Raw genomic sequence first — 16063 nt, 5'->3', positions numbered from 1 at the left:
AGACACAAACACATCTAAAATGGCATGTTTTGCTGAGCCAACTTGGTCCTTAGAAGTTGCAAGCTTGAAAACTACACGTCTCTCCGCCCCCCCCTTAGGCAAATGTGTTCAAAGCAATGTGCCCTCACCTGCCATGTTGTCATATTACACTTAATTATGTGTATGGTCCTCAGGACTGCTGCTGCTGCCGCTGGGGCTCATATCCTGTTTGCCATCCAAGCCCTTTATGAGTTCCCAGTAACTCTGTTTGCTTCTCCTGCTATTGGAGCACCCTGGTTCCATGTCTGCTTCCATGGGATGCGAGAGTTTGTTTTGGGGGGGTTGCCTGAAAAATGTTGGTGTGACAATAGACATGGCTCTGTTGGGCTAACATTACACACATGGCCATAATGTAATAGTGCAGCTTTCCCTTAATCCCCACCAGGTCGTCCAAAATTTCCTTGACAGTGAAGAGGGTTAGAATGTTAGTCTGTGTTTTCTCAGTCACTGACCCAAGGTCCAGTAAAGGTGTTTCAACTGCTTCACATATTGGTCCCCAAAACAAAGAAGGTTGGGACACTTAGTTATTTTAAAATACTGATCTGATTCACCATTCCTAGCCACAATCTGACCATCATTCACCAGTGACCACGAGTTTGACTCAGCATAGAGTTTCTCATGGTATATGCTCACTTGGGAACCTCAGATCCTCCAAGTGTCCCTATTTTCCAGGGACGTCCCTGATTTAGAGAAGCCATCCCAGTTTCTGATTTGATCATGAAATCTCCCGCTTTTCCTTAAAAGGTAAAGGTAAAGGGACCCCTGAACATCAGGTCCAGTTGTGGACGACTCTGGGGTTGCTGCGCTCATTTCACTTTACTGGCTGAGGGAGCCAGCATACAGCTTCAGGTCTGGCGAACCAGAGCAGCACACAGAAATGCCATTTACCTTCTCGCCAGAGCGGTGGTACCTATTTATCTACTTTTATTCTGATGTGCTTTCAACCTGCTAGGTTGGCAGGAGCTGGGTCCGAGCAACGGGAGCTCACCCCATTGTGGGGATTCGAACCGCTGACCTTCTGATCGGCAAGCCCAAGAGGCTCAGTGGTTCATACCACAGCACCACCATCCTTAGGATGTCCTTATTTTCACTGGAGAAATGTTGAAGGTATGGGGTTATCCAACCCCTGAGACCTCTGAAGGCAATCCTGTATAGGGAAGGTGTTTTTTTAAGTTGAATGTTTTATTATGTTTTTATATACGTTGGAAGCTTCCCAGAGTGCTGGGGCAAACAAATAAAATGTGTAGGGTATAAATAGTAAATTTTTCATTATGGAATGGGACATCCCTATTTTCATTGGAGAAATGTTGGAGGGTATGGAACCTAAAAATTGATTGGATGTGGGATAAGGCACATCACCCAAAGTACCTTTATTTTTAAGCAAAAGCAGGCACGTGGGACCACCCCCCTCCTGATCTGGATGAGTGCTTTTGCTATATACTGCCAATAGCACATTCAGCAACCAAGCGCCACCAGGAAGAGCAATTTTTGGTGGGAAACTGGTGCTGGGACCAATTTGGATCAGGAGGTCAGCATCAGATTGGGCCCCACCCTCTGTGACAGGAACAAGTCTGCTTAAAAAAAAGAATAATATAACAAGTAGGTTAGCTTGCCACAGAAACTGGTATGCATCAAAGCAGCAACAGGACAAGTCAGGACTTGATCTACTGTACAGTAATTTAGATTACGTATCAGTTTCGATTTGTGTCTGCTGTTTCTATGAGTTTCCTGCAGGGGGTGATGTTTCCATTTTTTCCTTAGAGCTAAAATGAAATTTTGTATAAATTTCTCAACATTTAGAAAAACAATAGAGAAAACTGAATGTCTTTCTCAAACTTATTTTATTGAACCTACAAATATTATCAAAATATTCTTTCTCGTCTGAAATACAGACTCAGATATTGACAAATTATTATCTGGGAACATCTGGTGTTCAGGAGCAAAGGCGAAAACGAACTATGACTTTAAAAAAATTGTTTTTCATTGAACTAAGTCATATTCAGAGCACCCCCACTGGTGAATGGACTTAAGCCCACTGCTCTGATTATAGCCAGCACTGGATATTACTGCCCTTTATAATTCTATCATTGAGGTGAGATCACAGACTCACACATGCAGACTCACCAAATATATCAAAGCACATCTCTCAAAGACTGTACTTGAGGCTTACATTTCAAAAATGAAAATATAAATGCAAGTGTTGAGATTTCTAGATTTAGGGGTGTTTTTTAAAGAAGAAAAAGAAACACAACATACATAACATACATAACAGTACTCAAGACAATATCTTCCAGGAAAAGATGTACCTTGACAAAAGCAAGGCAGATCATCAAAGCATTCTTGACAGAGCAGGTTACAATATTGTGGGGCATCGCCTGGCATTCAGGTATCCATTGCTTCCCCATCACCTTCCTTTTCCTTCCCTTCTCATCCCACCTAATCAAATTAAATCAAGCCAAAGCCTTCTGTTGCTGTTTGCTCTGCCTCTGGCCTCTGCCTCATCGACAGACAGAATAAACCTATACCATAAAAATGTATTGTGTTCCCAGTTCCTTTACCTGCAACATACAAAACAAGTATGTTTTCCAGCCAGCAAAACAGCCATACCCTCTGGAAACTACCAACCAGCTGATTCTGCGTCTGCTTCTTTCTATTGTTGAGCTATTTTTAACCTGGAAGCCAGCAGCAAATAAATTATTAACTTGCTATAAAAAAAACAACCCAGGCCCGAATTAGGACAGATTTTGGGATCTAGGAATGTGTAAATGAATTCAAAGTTGAGCATTTTAATGACACTTGTTTGGGGAGCAAGAATATTTGGCAGGATGTTGTCCATTTCCTCCTAGGTGTGACACTGAAACAAAAAGCAAAACAAAACATTGTTTGGTCATTAAACCAACAAACTTAGTCACTGGTTGATTAGGAAAAAAATCCTGACAACTCCTAGGATAGCTCAGTCAATAGAGCATGAGACTCTTAATCTCAGGTTCTTGGGTTCGAGGCCCATCTTGAGCCAAAGATTCCTGCATTGCAGGGGGTTGAAGTAGATGACCCTCAAGGTCCCTTCCAACTCTACAATTCTATGATTCTAACTCCCTTTCAAAAACCTAAGCTTTAAGCCTGCTTTCATGTGGCTCTAGCCACATGAAAAAGCAAACACCAAGGATCCCCTTTAAATGATTTACACTTAGAACCATAGAACCTCTAGACCTGGAAGGGATCCCCAGAGTTCTAGTCCAACCCCCTGTAATGCAGGAATCTCAACTTTATTTGCCCCACGGTGCCTTGAACGCTCTTCTTTTGCCGTAACCCCCCTCAGGCTCTCCCCCAATTTTACCCTGAGCCGAAAGGTGAGAAATCCTCCCAGCCCCCGGAATGTATCTCTAACCTGAGGAGGAAGGAGGGAAAGAAACTCTGACTCAGCCACCTTGGTCTCTATCACTGGTCATCAGGCTGGAGCCCGGCCTCTTCTGGTTGGCTGCGCAGAGTCCCGCCTCCGCTGGTCATTGGCGTCTGTCTCCTGTTCTCTATAAAGGTAGCCTCCCCCCTCCGCTGGGCTTAGTAGAGTCCTGCAGTCAGGGAGGGAGTCGCGCAGGATTTTCTCTTTCCCTTTGGAGCTGCAAAGACGTTTGCCGGTGCGCCCGCTTCGCTCCTCGGCGCCGTCATGAGGGAGAGGAGGACGCCTCAGCCGGTGGTGGCCCGCTGCAAGCTGGTTCTCGTCGGGGATGTGCACTGCGGGAAGACTGCCATGTTGCAAGTGTTGGCCAAGGACTGCTACCCGGAGGTAAGTGGACGAACCGGGATCGGGGCCTCCATTTGCAGGAGGCGTCGTCGGGGGTCGGGCCTGTCCTGGATCGTCGGAGGGGAGGCGCTGCATCGTTCAAAGCGCTCCCTGGCTGCCCCATCTTTATTCGGCCCGCGCCCTGCTTTTAACTTTCGAGAAGCTGCGACGCAGCGGCTCCCGATCCTGCGGAGACCGACTTAGCTTCGACGGCGTAACGGTGTCCCGCGCCTCCAGGGACTACGATGCGACGTCGCCTCCCCGGCTTTCCAGGCCCCCTTCGGGTTCCGCCTTGGGCACCGATTCTCCCTGCCTGCCTGCCCTGTGGAGCTTAGCGCCAGAGAGGGCTTGCAGTTTCGGAAGGGGCGCGCGCGTTGCTGTCGTATCTCACCTGCTCGCACGGCAGGCAATATGGCCTCGGTCCGCCCCCCCCCCCGGTCTTTTTGTGAAATGGGCTTGATGCACATAGCTGCGCACTAAACGGCTTCTGCTCACCGGCGTCTGGTGATGCGTCTGATGGGCATCATTTGAACACCCACGTCGTCGGGGGCTGACCCCACCGCTGTTTGTACTTGAAGGTACTGACCTCCCTGCCCTCTCCATCCTTGGATATCGGTAACGTTCTCCTGGCAGAGCTTGACACTGTAGTTGATAGTTCTTCCCCTCCCACTCCGCAATCCAGAAAGTTATAGCTAATGCCTTTGTGTATCCTGTCTCCATTGCTAGACATACGTGCCCACGGTTTTTGAGAACTATACGGCGTGCCTGGAGACGGAGGAGCAACGGGTGGAGCTCAGTCTGTGGGACACATCTGGTGAGGCTCCCTTTTCCCTTCTGGACTCTGCCCCACTGCTAAGGACCAAGCTACACCCTTCTGCTCGCTGCAGTCAAGCAGCCTTTGTAGAGGGGGTAACTTGTGGCAATAATAATACAGTACAGTAGTTCAGCTTATATACCACCCTTTATCAAAAGATCCCAGAATGGTGAACAATACAAGTGAATCAGTTCTGAGAACAGATATAGATGAGGAAGGGAGGATTTCTCAAGGGCTCAGCGGGGGGAGGCGGGGGGAGCATCCTGTCCAGTCCATGTTTCTGTTTCTTGGTCTACCTTAGCTTTGGGTATGGGAGAATACAATGATAATAGTGGGTGTGGATTAAATTCTGTTCTACCCACCTAGATCTTGTAAAGGAAGGATCTGGCTAGCCCGAGTAAATGGCTTTGAATTTTTTTTTTTGTGTGTGTGTGTGTGTGTGTGTTAGAAGGGGTGGGGGTTTCTTCATAATTCAGAGTTTTGGGGTAGGGAGAACGTGTTATGCACTGCAGTGCTGAGCTGGAAAAAGGGGGCACCTAGCATTGGTATGCAGAGCTGGTGGCTCCTGCAAAGGAGGGAGGAGTAGGAGAGGCAAAGACTTTAGACTGTCTTAGAGTTGGAATCCTAGCCAAAAAAGAACCAAGACCCCATGTTCAGGGGGCGCTCCCCTAAAACGCACTTGTTTGTGTGTGTGGAGAGCAGGACAGCAGGACAGCTGTGGGCAATATCTTAAATCTGCCCTTCTAGCTGTTAGAATGAGAGACTCCAGTCCCTCAGGGCTGAAGTAAAAATGCAGTAATCCTCTTTCCTGCCACCCCCACTCTGGCTTCCCCAACACCCCTGTCTGTTCCCACATCTTCTGCAGCCTCTGGAAGCTGCTGTAAGGTCTGTGATGCCCCCTCTCTTCCAGCTTTGCCTATTATTGCATCCCCCCCCTCCTGTAGAATGCAGAGGGGAGGAGATTTGTCCATTGTGTGCATGTTAAGGAGGAGGGATCCCAGGGCAGAAGGGGCTTGGTGTGGACTTTGGTAGTGAAATTGGGAGGAAATGGACACTAACAATAAGGGGCTCTTAAAGGGTATTGTGTGTGCACATGGAGAGGGGTGTAGTGGAGTTGCCCTAGCAACCAGGGATGGGGAATGGCTGCAGCATCCCCTTTTTTGAAGGGGGCCGGAGGTGGTGGGGGTCCCTGGCTACTCGGATCCCCCTTGTTGCCATGGTGATTGTGCTGGTGCAGGGAGCCAGGGGCTGCTTGCTATTCTGGGCACGCAGTGTCTGGGCTGCAGAAGCATTTTGGATGCTGCTGCTGCTGCTTCGAAGAGGGGGGTGCTGTGCGATCCTATTCCTCTTCTTCCACCCCCTTGCATCTACGCAGCAGTTCCCCACCCCCACCTCCAGTTCTTGCATCCATAACATCCCTTGCACACATGCAACCTTTTTTCATCAATTCTTGCTGATGAGTGATGTTGCTAAGCAACCCGTTCCTTCCTGTATTCCCCCCCCCCCAAAAAAAATCCCTTGAAAAAAATGGGAGCCCTGCACACACACACACCTTGCCCTCAATACTGCTTGTACAGAAGGGTAGTGGAGAGATGGCCTTGGTTATATAAAGCCTGGTGAAGCTATTCCTTAAGAAGGCTGAATATTAAAATAGGTGCGAATAAACATGCAGAGCCCTGGGTGGGTTCTTTTTTCCTTTCACCTAAAAAGGCAGCTTTATCAAAGTCTTATTTGAATCGGATGCTGCTTACTGGCTTTGATTTTTGGTGGAGGTGGGGGGGGAGAGTCTCCTGAGCTGGTCCATGACCTTCTTCTCTGCACAGGATCCCCATACTATGACAATGTGCGCCCCCTGTGCTACAGCGACTCCGATGCGGTCCTGCTTTGCTTTGATGTCAGCCGCCCTGAGACCATGGACAGTGCACTGAAGAAGGTGAGAGAGATGTGTGCTGATCCCCCTTACTATAAGGCCCGAGAGTCGGATTGGGGGTACCTGCTGGTACATAGTTTGACATAATTCTCCACAAACCAGACTTACATGCCTCCTGGGAAGAGAGGCATCCTTAAAGGGGTCATTGGTCCCTGACCTACATGGGAAGCATCCATGCTTCCTCTCAGATCTTGTGAAATCCATGCGCATCCACCAGGCATAGTTATACTAGGGGTGTAGAAACTCTAATAGGTTGGATGCAGGTCCCCCAGTGTAGAATCATAAAATCATGGAATTGTAGAGTTGGAAGGGATCACGAGGGTCATCTAGGCCAACCCCCTGCAATGCAGGAATTTTTTTTGCCCAATTTGGTCTTGAACCCATGACCCCGAGATTAAGAGCCTTATGCTCTACCAGCTGAGCTATCCCAGCTGTACCCGGATCTTAGAGACCCTTTTGTCAAAGTGTGGTGCGCAGGGGGAACTCGCTCCCTGTTAATATTTCTTCCCTTTTAACTTCACATGCAGATATACCCAATACTGAGGGCTATTTATGCCTGGGCATACACAAGCACAATATAAACGAGGTACCCAACTTTATTATGGAGTCTGCCCATTCCACAAAACTCACCCCTGTCTTTCCTCCCACCCCTTCCCAACCACTGTTTGAAGAAGAATGGCCCTCAAGACTACGTTTCTTGGAGATCCAGGTTGTCTGGGAGAATTATGCGACAATAGTTTTAAAGGCCATAAAATGCAGCATGGGAAGCTGCCTTGCCCAGTCTTGTCTCTCAAGCCCTACCTGGGGCTGCCAGGGATCGAACCTGGGTCCTTCTGCATGCAAAGCAGGCCTGCTGAGCCCAGGGCCCTGCCTCATATCCTGTGTCCCCAGAGTTGAAAGTGACTTCATCTAGTTATTCTCTCCCTCCAGCCACCTAAACAAATGCATGTCTGCCTCTCCTTAAAAGCCCCCAGAACCCACAATTTCTAAGTGCCATCTGGAAAATTAGAAATGGATAGTGCTGCTGTTCCCCCTATTTAACTTTTCCTCCCTGGTCTTCAATAATACTCCAGAGCAAGGTATCCCTAAACTCCTGGTCTCTATCAGACTAAAATATGAATAACAGTTCTTTGTTTCTAACTTGAATTTCTTGCCACTTTGAGCTGTTATATTTAGAAACGTCTCTGTTCAGAATCCCTTCATGTTTGTTCATACTTGCTGCTTTAAATCTATGTGGAAAGTCTTCTAAGCACTCCTTGGATAGTAAGGCAGTTAATGAGTCCTGTAGTTGAGTCACATTACTTGTGAGCCATATGACACAAATTCATTGGTAGCATCTAATGGATTCTTTGGTGGGTTGAAAACACATTAAAAGCACAAATCCGGAGAAGTCAATTGCCAAAGGAGTATAGGATGGCTTCCCAGTGTTGGGTGCTATTAAGGGGGAAACGTGAGTTGATCCACTTCTTCAGGAAGCTGCAGAGGATACACTGCCTGACAGCTAAGTTAGTGTTACAGTACTTTTTTCTGTTAGAAATTGCATTTTTTTTCATAGCCTATCCTGCTCAAAGGAAGAGAGGAGGTCTTTAAAGTCTTTTGAAAGAGGTTTGGCCTAAGATATGACCATATTAATAATACCAAACCAACTGATCTATAAAGGATATTATCCTTCAGTTTCTTTTCTGGTAGTAATTAAACTCTGCCTTTAGCTATTTAGGGCTGTGATCCTGGTTTTTTTAGGTTCCGGGGCTGCTTCTCTATTCTTATTTTCACAAATGCTCTGTAATTCTTGTCATGCATAACTGTTAGAACTGTTGGATGGTGAGGGGGCTATAGAGATTGCTTCCAGGTGTGCCCAGTCTATGGGAGTGGGGGGGGGGAGAGAATACGCGTTTGAATTTTCATACAGAACTTTTTACACTCGTGTTTTTTAAAATCCCATGCCCACTGCAGAAATTAAGCAATGTCAACACCAAGTTAGACTTCTCCCAGTTAGCAAAACAGCTTATTAAGTGAGCCCCAGAGGACAGGACAGCTTGTGTCATAGTGATGTGGCAATATATCTACCTGGAACACGTTTTCAGTCTTGGAACGCTAGAGGATTCAATTCCTCTGGTATGTTTTTCTAGTGGAAGACAGAAATCTTGGACTACTGTCCTAGCACCCGAGTGTTGCTGATTGGCTGCAAGATAGATCTGCGTACTGACCTCAGCACCTTGATGGAACTGTCCCACCAAAAGCAAGCCCCTGTCTCTTATGAACAGGTAAGGTCTGCATTTATAACCTGTGACGTACTCCACACCTACACACCTACCCCAGTATGAATCCCTTCCTTGAGCAGTAGATGTCTTCAGTTTTTTTAGTCTTCTATGCTTAGGGTTTTACTTGCACCTGTAGATATGATGGCACACATGATTAAATTCACGCTCAAATTCTTTCTTCAAATCATACTTTTTTTGTTTTGTTTTAAGTTATCCCTCAAGGAATTTGAGCTTGAATTTGCTTCCTTGCAAACTGAAATTAGCTTTGTATACAACTTAAAAAGGCATTCTGAACATACCCTCACAAAATGATTCTAACTAAGAATGATATTTTCAATCTATAGATAAGTATAGATATATATATCTATGTGGTCTTAGAAGTCCTAAGTTGGGTAGAATAGCACTCCAACTGCATATACCAACTACAAACATTTCTTTAAAATCCACTGGGTTTATAACCTACAAGCCTCTCTGCAAAGGCTTCCTCCAACTATAATAAAGTGACCTTGCTGAAATACAAACATGCTGAGGAATTTGAAATTTAATAGAACTTTGACATCTTGTATGTTGGGGGTATGGTTGGAACTGCTGGGATGAACAAGCCACCATGGGAACATCCCTCCTTGAGATGGATTTTGGCAGCTTCATGGCACCTGGGCTGTGTTTTGGCTGCACTGGCTATAGGACTGTTTCAAATCCAATGCCCAAGTGTGATGCATTTCAGAAGGCTACATTCTGGCATCTGCATCTTGGCTTTACTGTTTGTGGTTTGTTTTGGGGAAAGCAGACCATGATCCTGGGTTCAAATGACAATCCGGACTCTGGCTTGTTTCCCAGTGGGGCAGGAGGGGAGTGAGAACTTTTCAGCAACATGCTGCACCAGTGCACTGCATGTTCATAGTAAACCATAGTGCTCCATCTAACTATGGCTTAATAATTTTATTTATTACATTTTTATACCACCCTTCATTGCAGGGCAATTTACAGTATAAAAACACAAAAATATATAGCGGACAAAAACAATGATGTGCCAACCATCTCAACATGTGTGTCCTAATTTGGAGCACTAGCTCTGTTCCTTGGCTTGGGTCCTCATGCCCTCCTCTTTCCCCCCCCCCCTTTCAGGGTTGTGCTGTGGCCAAGCAGCTAGGAGCAGAGACTTACCTGGAGTGTTCAGCCTTCACATCAGAGAAAAGCATCCACAGCATCTTCCGGACAGCGGCGTCCATCTGCCTGAGCAAGCCTGGCCCCCAGCCCCCCAAGAGCCCAGCCCGAAGTTTCCCCAAGAGACTCCTCCACTTTCCCAGCCGATCTGAGCTCATCTCTTCCACATTCAAGAAGGAGAAAGCAAAAAGCTGCTCTGTCATGTGAAGGGGCTGCCTACTTCCGGGGAGTAGGGGGTGGCGGTGGCAGCGGAACCATTGCGGACACTGGGCCCTCCAGCTGGCCCTTATGGGGTGGGGAAGGGAGGGGGCTGCCTGGCTCCCATGGGCCAGGCCTGGAGACTCCAGAAGGATCCCATTCCCAACTCCCCTGCCAGCTTGAGCAAGCCTGCCGTCCCTTCCGCATTGCAATGCTTCCCTCCATGCAGTTGCAGTGTGCGCTTCTTCCTGATAGACATGAAGCAGGGAGGGGGAGTTTGGCTGGACTGCAAAGGTGAAGGTTGGCTCAAGACCAACCCTGCTCCGGAAAGCCTTGGGCCTTGGCATAGCAACATCGTGGACAGCAGTGGCTCTGGTGGTCGTTCCACATAGATTTGGAAGGTTCTAAAGAATCGCCCCCTTTCTGATGCACAGTTAATATCTTCGTTTGGCCCTGATCACCTCTTCCCATCAGCTGCTTGTCTCCATTGCCTGTGTGAAGCAGGCCGAGTGCAGATCACCTCTCCCTTCTCCCCCCCCCAAGCCTTCTGAATATTATGTCCTTCCTTTTACCCTCCTCCCTCTAGCAGGAGAGGTGTCCAGGTACCCTCTTCTTCACCCTCTACAATTGCAGGTGGAGGGGGGTGGAGGGCAGGACGAGGGAGTGGTTGTTTTATAGACATTGTCTCTATGTGTATGGGAAGGAAAGGAAATGGGGTAAATCTGTTAAATGTTCAGTGTTATTAAAAGAAAAAAAACTTATTTATTAATGAAAATATAATGCAGATTAACATCCACATTTGAGGGGTTTCTTATTTGTTGGTTTCATTCTTGGATTTTCCTGGTCATGGAGGAAACTGGGAGAGATTGACTTGTAGATACCTAGCCCAAACCAAAGTGAGCCTTTTAGGGAATCCTTTTCCTCATTGACATGTCTTATGGTGCCTCTGTCCATTGCAATAGATTCTGGGGCATGTTCTCGAGTGAGCAGTCAGTTGGCCAAATCTGCCTCATTGGTGCTCTGCTTCCGTGCGCTCTAGAACATGCCCAATGCTCTGTGACAATGTGTGTTTCAGGAATAGCTGTATTTCTAGGACAGGTTGTCTGCTTCTACAGATCTTCTGATTAGTTCGTGCAGCAGTTTTGATTCTCTTAACTGGCCAGTACAATGGACAAGTCCCCAAACCATTTCTTCATACCAAAGCCTAGCAAATGCAATACTTCTAGGGTGGAGGGGAATACAATGAATACAGCTAGAATAATATTGAGGGGCATACCTTTTGCAATCTCTCTAGCTAAAGGTTAATGTAAGGTGATGCTAGCACTATCTAATTAAGCTGGGATGCTGGAGGTCGTGGCTCCCTTTTAAGCACCAACTATGGAAGCAGACTTCAGTGGTGGTGTACAAAGTGGTTGCAGGTAACAATGATGTTGAATTGCATACTGCCTCCCTTCCTTGTGGTTATCTAAGCCCCCACCTGGTTGTGTTCCACAGTTAACCTGCACTACAAGAAGCCTTAGCTTGAGCTGGGCTAGAATTCTGCATCCTTTCACCATTTCTGAATTTGGTTAGTGGAATATAGTATGGAAGTTTTAATCCTGTAGTTTCAAGGAATGGACTGCTTTGAGTAAGAGAAGCTTCTCACCCGAGGCTGTCTGTACTCTTCTCTTTACCCAAAAGAGCTCACTGAGGCCTCATGACTGACTACCTGACCTCTGCTGCTGGAAGATAACTTGAGAATGTCTGAGGCCAACTATTCTGCAGACAGTGGCACACCTATAGAAGTTGTGATCTTGCTGTTACTGCCTGGCTGTGCTTGTGTTACAACTGCAGCTCTCAGGAAACGGGCAGGAGCCCTTCCAGAGTCAGTCTTCTGAATTCCAGCTTTCCTCATAAAAGGATTGAAGAGTCCTAGCCCTCCTTATGATGAACTCTATCCACTGTTTGTTAAAAGGGCTCTGCATATCTACAATCAGAATACCTGAACAAGAGAGTACATTTGAATACTTAAGCATGCCCGGCGCCCTGGCGCCGTGGTGCGCTGGATCCCTCCGGCGCCCCCCCGGCCCTGTTTCCTAGCATGGCGGGCGGGCACCGCGCACAGGGGGGCTGCCGCGGGCGCAGCTGCACTGCGCCACCCAGCCTGCCGTAGGGCTGGCCAGGGGGCGGGTTGCGACGCCCCTGCGCGCGGTGGAGGCGGCCCCAGGCCTGCGCGCCTCCAGAGAGTGGCCTGACGCCGCTGAACAGCGGAGGTGCGCCTGGGGCAGCCTCAGCCGCGCCTCTCAGCGGGCGCAGCAGTGCCCCTGGTGGCCTGACGCCCCCGGGAGTGGGCCTAGAGCCAGCCCTGTTTGAATAGCTTGACACTTGCAGAGTTGTGTTTCACTTGCTGATCATTATTTGCTTAGTTTTTACATGTTTTATCCTGTTTAGAGCAAGCTTTAAGCATTTTGCTTTCCAAGTTGTTGGTTCATGAATATCCTGTAGCAACCTAATTCTGTTACAGGGTTAAAAATCATTGAAATCCAAAGCCCTAAGACTAAGTAATCCCTTGGGTAGACCTGGCAGAGATCCTTCCTTCTGAGAAGGGGAGAAATGGTGACGGAAGGGAGGGTAGACATCCCACTCCACCTCTATTGGCCCAGGGTTCTTCCCCATGCAGTATCTTAGTTTTACTATGCAAGGCTGTTGCCAAGCAGGATCTCATGCTGTGCTGCACTTTACCCTCTCAGCAAATAGAGGCCTCCTATCACATCCGGCATACTAATTCTTTCTCATAGTTGCAACAGTGATACTGCAGGAGTGAACTCCGTCATGGGAAAGAGGAGTCGCAGCTTCCCCAGGGGTGCCCTCTCTTAGCTGCTGAGGTGAAAGGTTTTCATTTTTGCTTTTAACGGTAATGATGGGTTTCGGTTCAATTGAAAGGACCAGCTAGTCAGTAATGGGAAAGACTGTGACCACAGTGAGTCACTGTTGGTTTGAACAGACAATACTCAGAATGCTGGACTAGCTAAGCCTTAGGCCTGATCCAGCAGGATGAGAAAACAGGCTGACCTGGGGTACGGCAAAGTTAGCTAGACCACCACAAGTGTGTACTCAGAAGCTCAGGCTGCAACAACTGAACCTGGTCCCATAAAACAGCACTCTGGAAGCCTCCCTATGCCCTGTCCCAACCCATCAAGCTCTGCGCTGCAAATTCATCATGGCAGGCCTCCCAAGATTCTGATCTATCTGCCTGTTCTGCTGGATGGCACTGTGGAATGGAATGAGTTTTATATGCTGTCTTCACTGCCATGCATTAATCTAGACTATAAACTTTAAGCTGTGTTCTGGCAACTTCACTACAGGACCTGCACCACCTGTCATCCAACTGTCATACTGATTTCATTGGCCACAGAAAACAAGGGAGCCAACTGGGCTCCACAATGCTAGAGAAGGTATTTATGGTAGGAGCAACTGTGTAGATGACCCCTCTCCATCTTGCAATTCTGGAACAAGACTAGGGCCTTGACAGGTCTGTCAAGTCATGTCAACTGGAATCACAGAAATGTAGAGTTGGAAGGAGCCCCAAGTGTCATCTAGTCCAACCCCCTGCAATGCAGGAATCTCAGCTAAAGCATCCATGACTGGTGGTCATCCAGCCTCTGTTTAAAAACCTCCAATAAAGGAGGGTCCACCACCTTCCAAGGAAGACCATTCCACTGTCAAACAGCTTTTGCTGTCACAATGTTCTTCCTGGTATTTAGTCAGAATCTCTCTCTCTCTCTCTCTCTCAACTTTAATCCATTGGTTTGGGTCCTAACCTCCAGAGAAGGGAAAACAAGTTTGCTCCAGCTTCCATGTGTCAGCACTTTAGATATTTGAAAATGGCTACCATCTCTTAGTCTCCTGAAATGTAATACGGATGATTAGCTGCCCAGATTTACCAGATGAAAACAATTCAGGCAGTTTCTATATCATAAACAGATTTATTAGATTTGTCAGACAAATGTAATAAATTGTTGCAGTGAGAATAATAGTTTGTCATTCTGCACACCCGTGCATGTGCAGAGTGTTGATTATATACCTTTTTGACAGAGCGAATGTCAGCCTTCCTGCAGTACTTCATCAACCAATCAAAGGAGAGTATTTCAAGCTGTAAAGTCATTTACCTAACTCCACTAAGTGGCATTATGTACCTGGTACCTTTCATACCCGTGTCTATATTTCTGGAATTTTACAGGCAAAATTGTGGTTGCGCCCTACTTAGAACTTGTGGTTTTGTGGTGGGCTACATCCTCTGTAGGACCCAGGTGGCGCTGTGGGTTAAACCACTGAGCCTAGGGCTTGCTGATCAGAAGGTCGGCGGTTCGAATCCCTGTGACGGGGTGAGCTCCCGTTGCTTGGTCCCAGCTCCTACCAACCTAGCAGTTTGAAAGCGGGTCAAAATGCAAGTAGATAAATAGGAACCGCTACAGCGGGAAGGTAAACGGCGTTTCCGTGTGCTGCTCTGGTTTGCCAGAAGCAGCTTTGTCATGCTGGCCACATGACCTGGAAGCTGTACGCCGGCTCCCTCGGCCAATAATGCGAGATGAGCGCGCAACCCCAGAGTCGGTCACGACTGGACCTAATGGTCAGGGGTCCCTTTACCTTTTTACATCCTCTGTAGTCAGATGGAACAGAACATAAGCTAGCTTCCTTTTGAAGCTTTGTGGTTACAGAGAAAGGTACAAACAGATAAGGGAGGGGGTACAAAGGAGTGTTGAATACACATAAAACAGTTTTAACTTTTAAACTGCATGGTTTGCTGGCTTGGAGTTTGCCCCTATGGCTACTTAGGGCCTGCGTGGCCTGACCATGATTATTCTGGCCCTGGTCATTGCCACCCTATACTACAGGCTAAACACCCCCAGCTCCCTCAACCATTTCTCATAAGACTTGGTTTCCAAAGCCCTTATCATCTTGGGCACCCTCCTTTGCACATGTTCCAGCTTGTCAATATTCTGAAAACTGCCCAGAACTGGACATAGCACTGACCAAGGCAGAATAGAGCAGTACTATGACTTCCATTGAACATGCCCATCCCAAGCATTCAGGAATATTAAACGGTCCCCCTAACACCACTAGAGGGAATAACCACCACTGCAAATCCAAACCTAACCAGGGAGTGATACATACATAATGGTGGGGTGACCAGTGACCTGTAGTCTTCACTTATTAGCAGATCATTCCCAGCTCCTCCTCCAACAGCACCTCTAGAGATGTATAGGCCTGGCGAGGGGAGAATCTTAGGAAAAAATGTGTTATTCCCCCCCCTCAGTTCCCCCCTCCCCCCCAGACCTTCACATCTCTGTTATTTAGTCATGTCCGACTCTTTGTGACCCCATGGACCAGAGCACACCAGGCACTCCCGTCTTCCACTGCCTTCATCAGTTTGCTCAAACTCACGTTGGTAGCTTCAAGAACACCGTCCAACCACCTCGTCCTCTGTAGTCCCCTTCTCCTTGTGCCCTCAATCTCCAATTACCACCAAGACCACCTGCATCAGCTCAGGAAGGAAGGCTGCTGGGCAGTAGGGCATGCAGTACACCAACTGGATCCCTGTTCAGTCTCTGATCCAGTGTCAAGAAAAAACACCCAATCCAGCTTCCAGACACATTGGCTTCCTAGTTAGATAGAATTCCTATGAATGATGGCAACCTGCCCCCAGTGATGGGCTTTGGGCTCTCAAATTTATGCTAAAATTGGTGCTCTCCCACCTCTCTTGTGCTCTGTTCTACAGCATTGTTGTGGCACACTGGTCACACCACCCTAAAACTGCCTCTGCACCCCCACTGTTGGTGCTGCTTCAAGTATCGGGACGGAGGGAGGATGAGCAAACTGGGTCAGATCAAGCCTGC

General features: G+C 47.6%; 1 protein-coding gene across 1 annotated transcript; it reads left to right on the top strand.

Annotated features, from left to right (window-relative positions):
• The first annotated feature begins 1510 nt into the window (after positions 1–1510).
• Positions 1511–12264, top strand: RND1 (Rho family GTPase 1). The gene is made up of 5 exons (XM_035101064.2): positions 1511–3823; positions 4547–4634; positions 6458–6567; positions 8694–8828; positions 9951–12264. Exons 1-5 carry the CDS (start codon positions 3704–3706, stop codon positions 10194–10196), a joined length of 699 nt encoding a protein of 232 aa, XP_034956955.1. The 5' UTR covers positions 1511–3703; the 3' UTR covers positions 10197–12264.
• The last annotated feature ends 3799 nt before the right edge of the window (positions 12265–16063 follow it).

The sequence above is a fragment of the Zootoca vivipara genome, chromosome 2 (assembly GCF_963506605.1).
Source record: "Zootoca vivipara chromosome 2, rZooViv1.1, whole genome shotgun sequence".
Lineage (NCBI taxonomy): Eukaryota > Metazoa > Chordata > Lepidosauria > Squamata > Lacertidae > Zootoca > Zootoca vivipara.
Note: the sequence above shows the minus strand (reverse complement) of the source record. Positions and strands in the feature narration are given on the sequence as shown.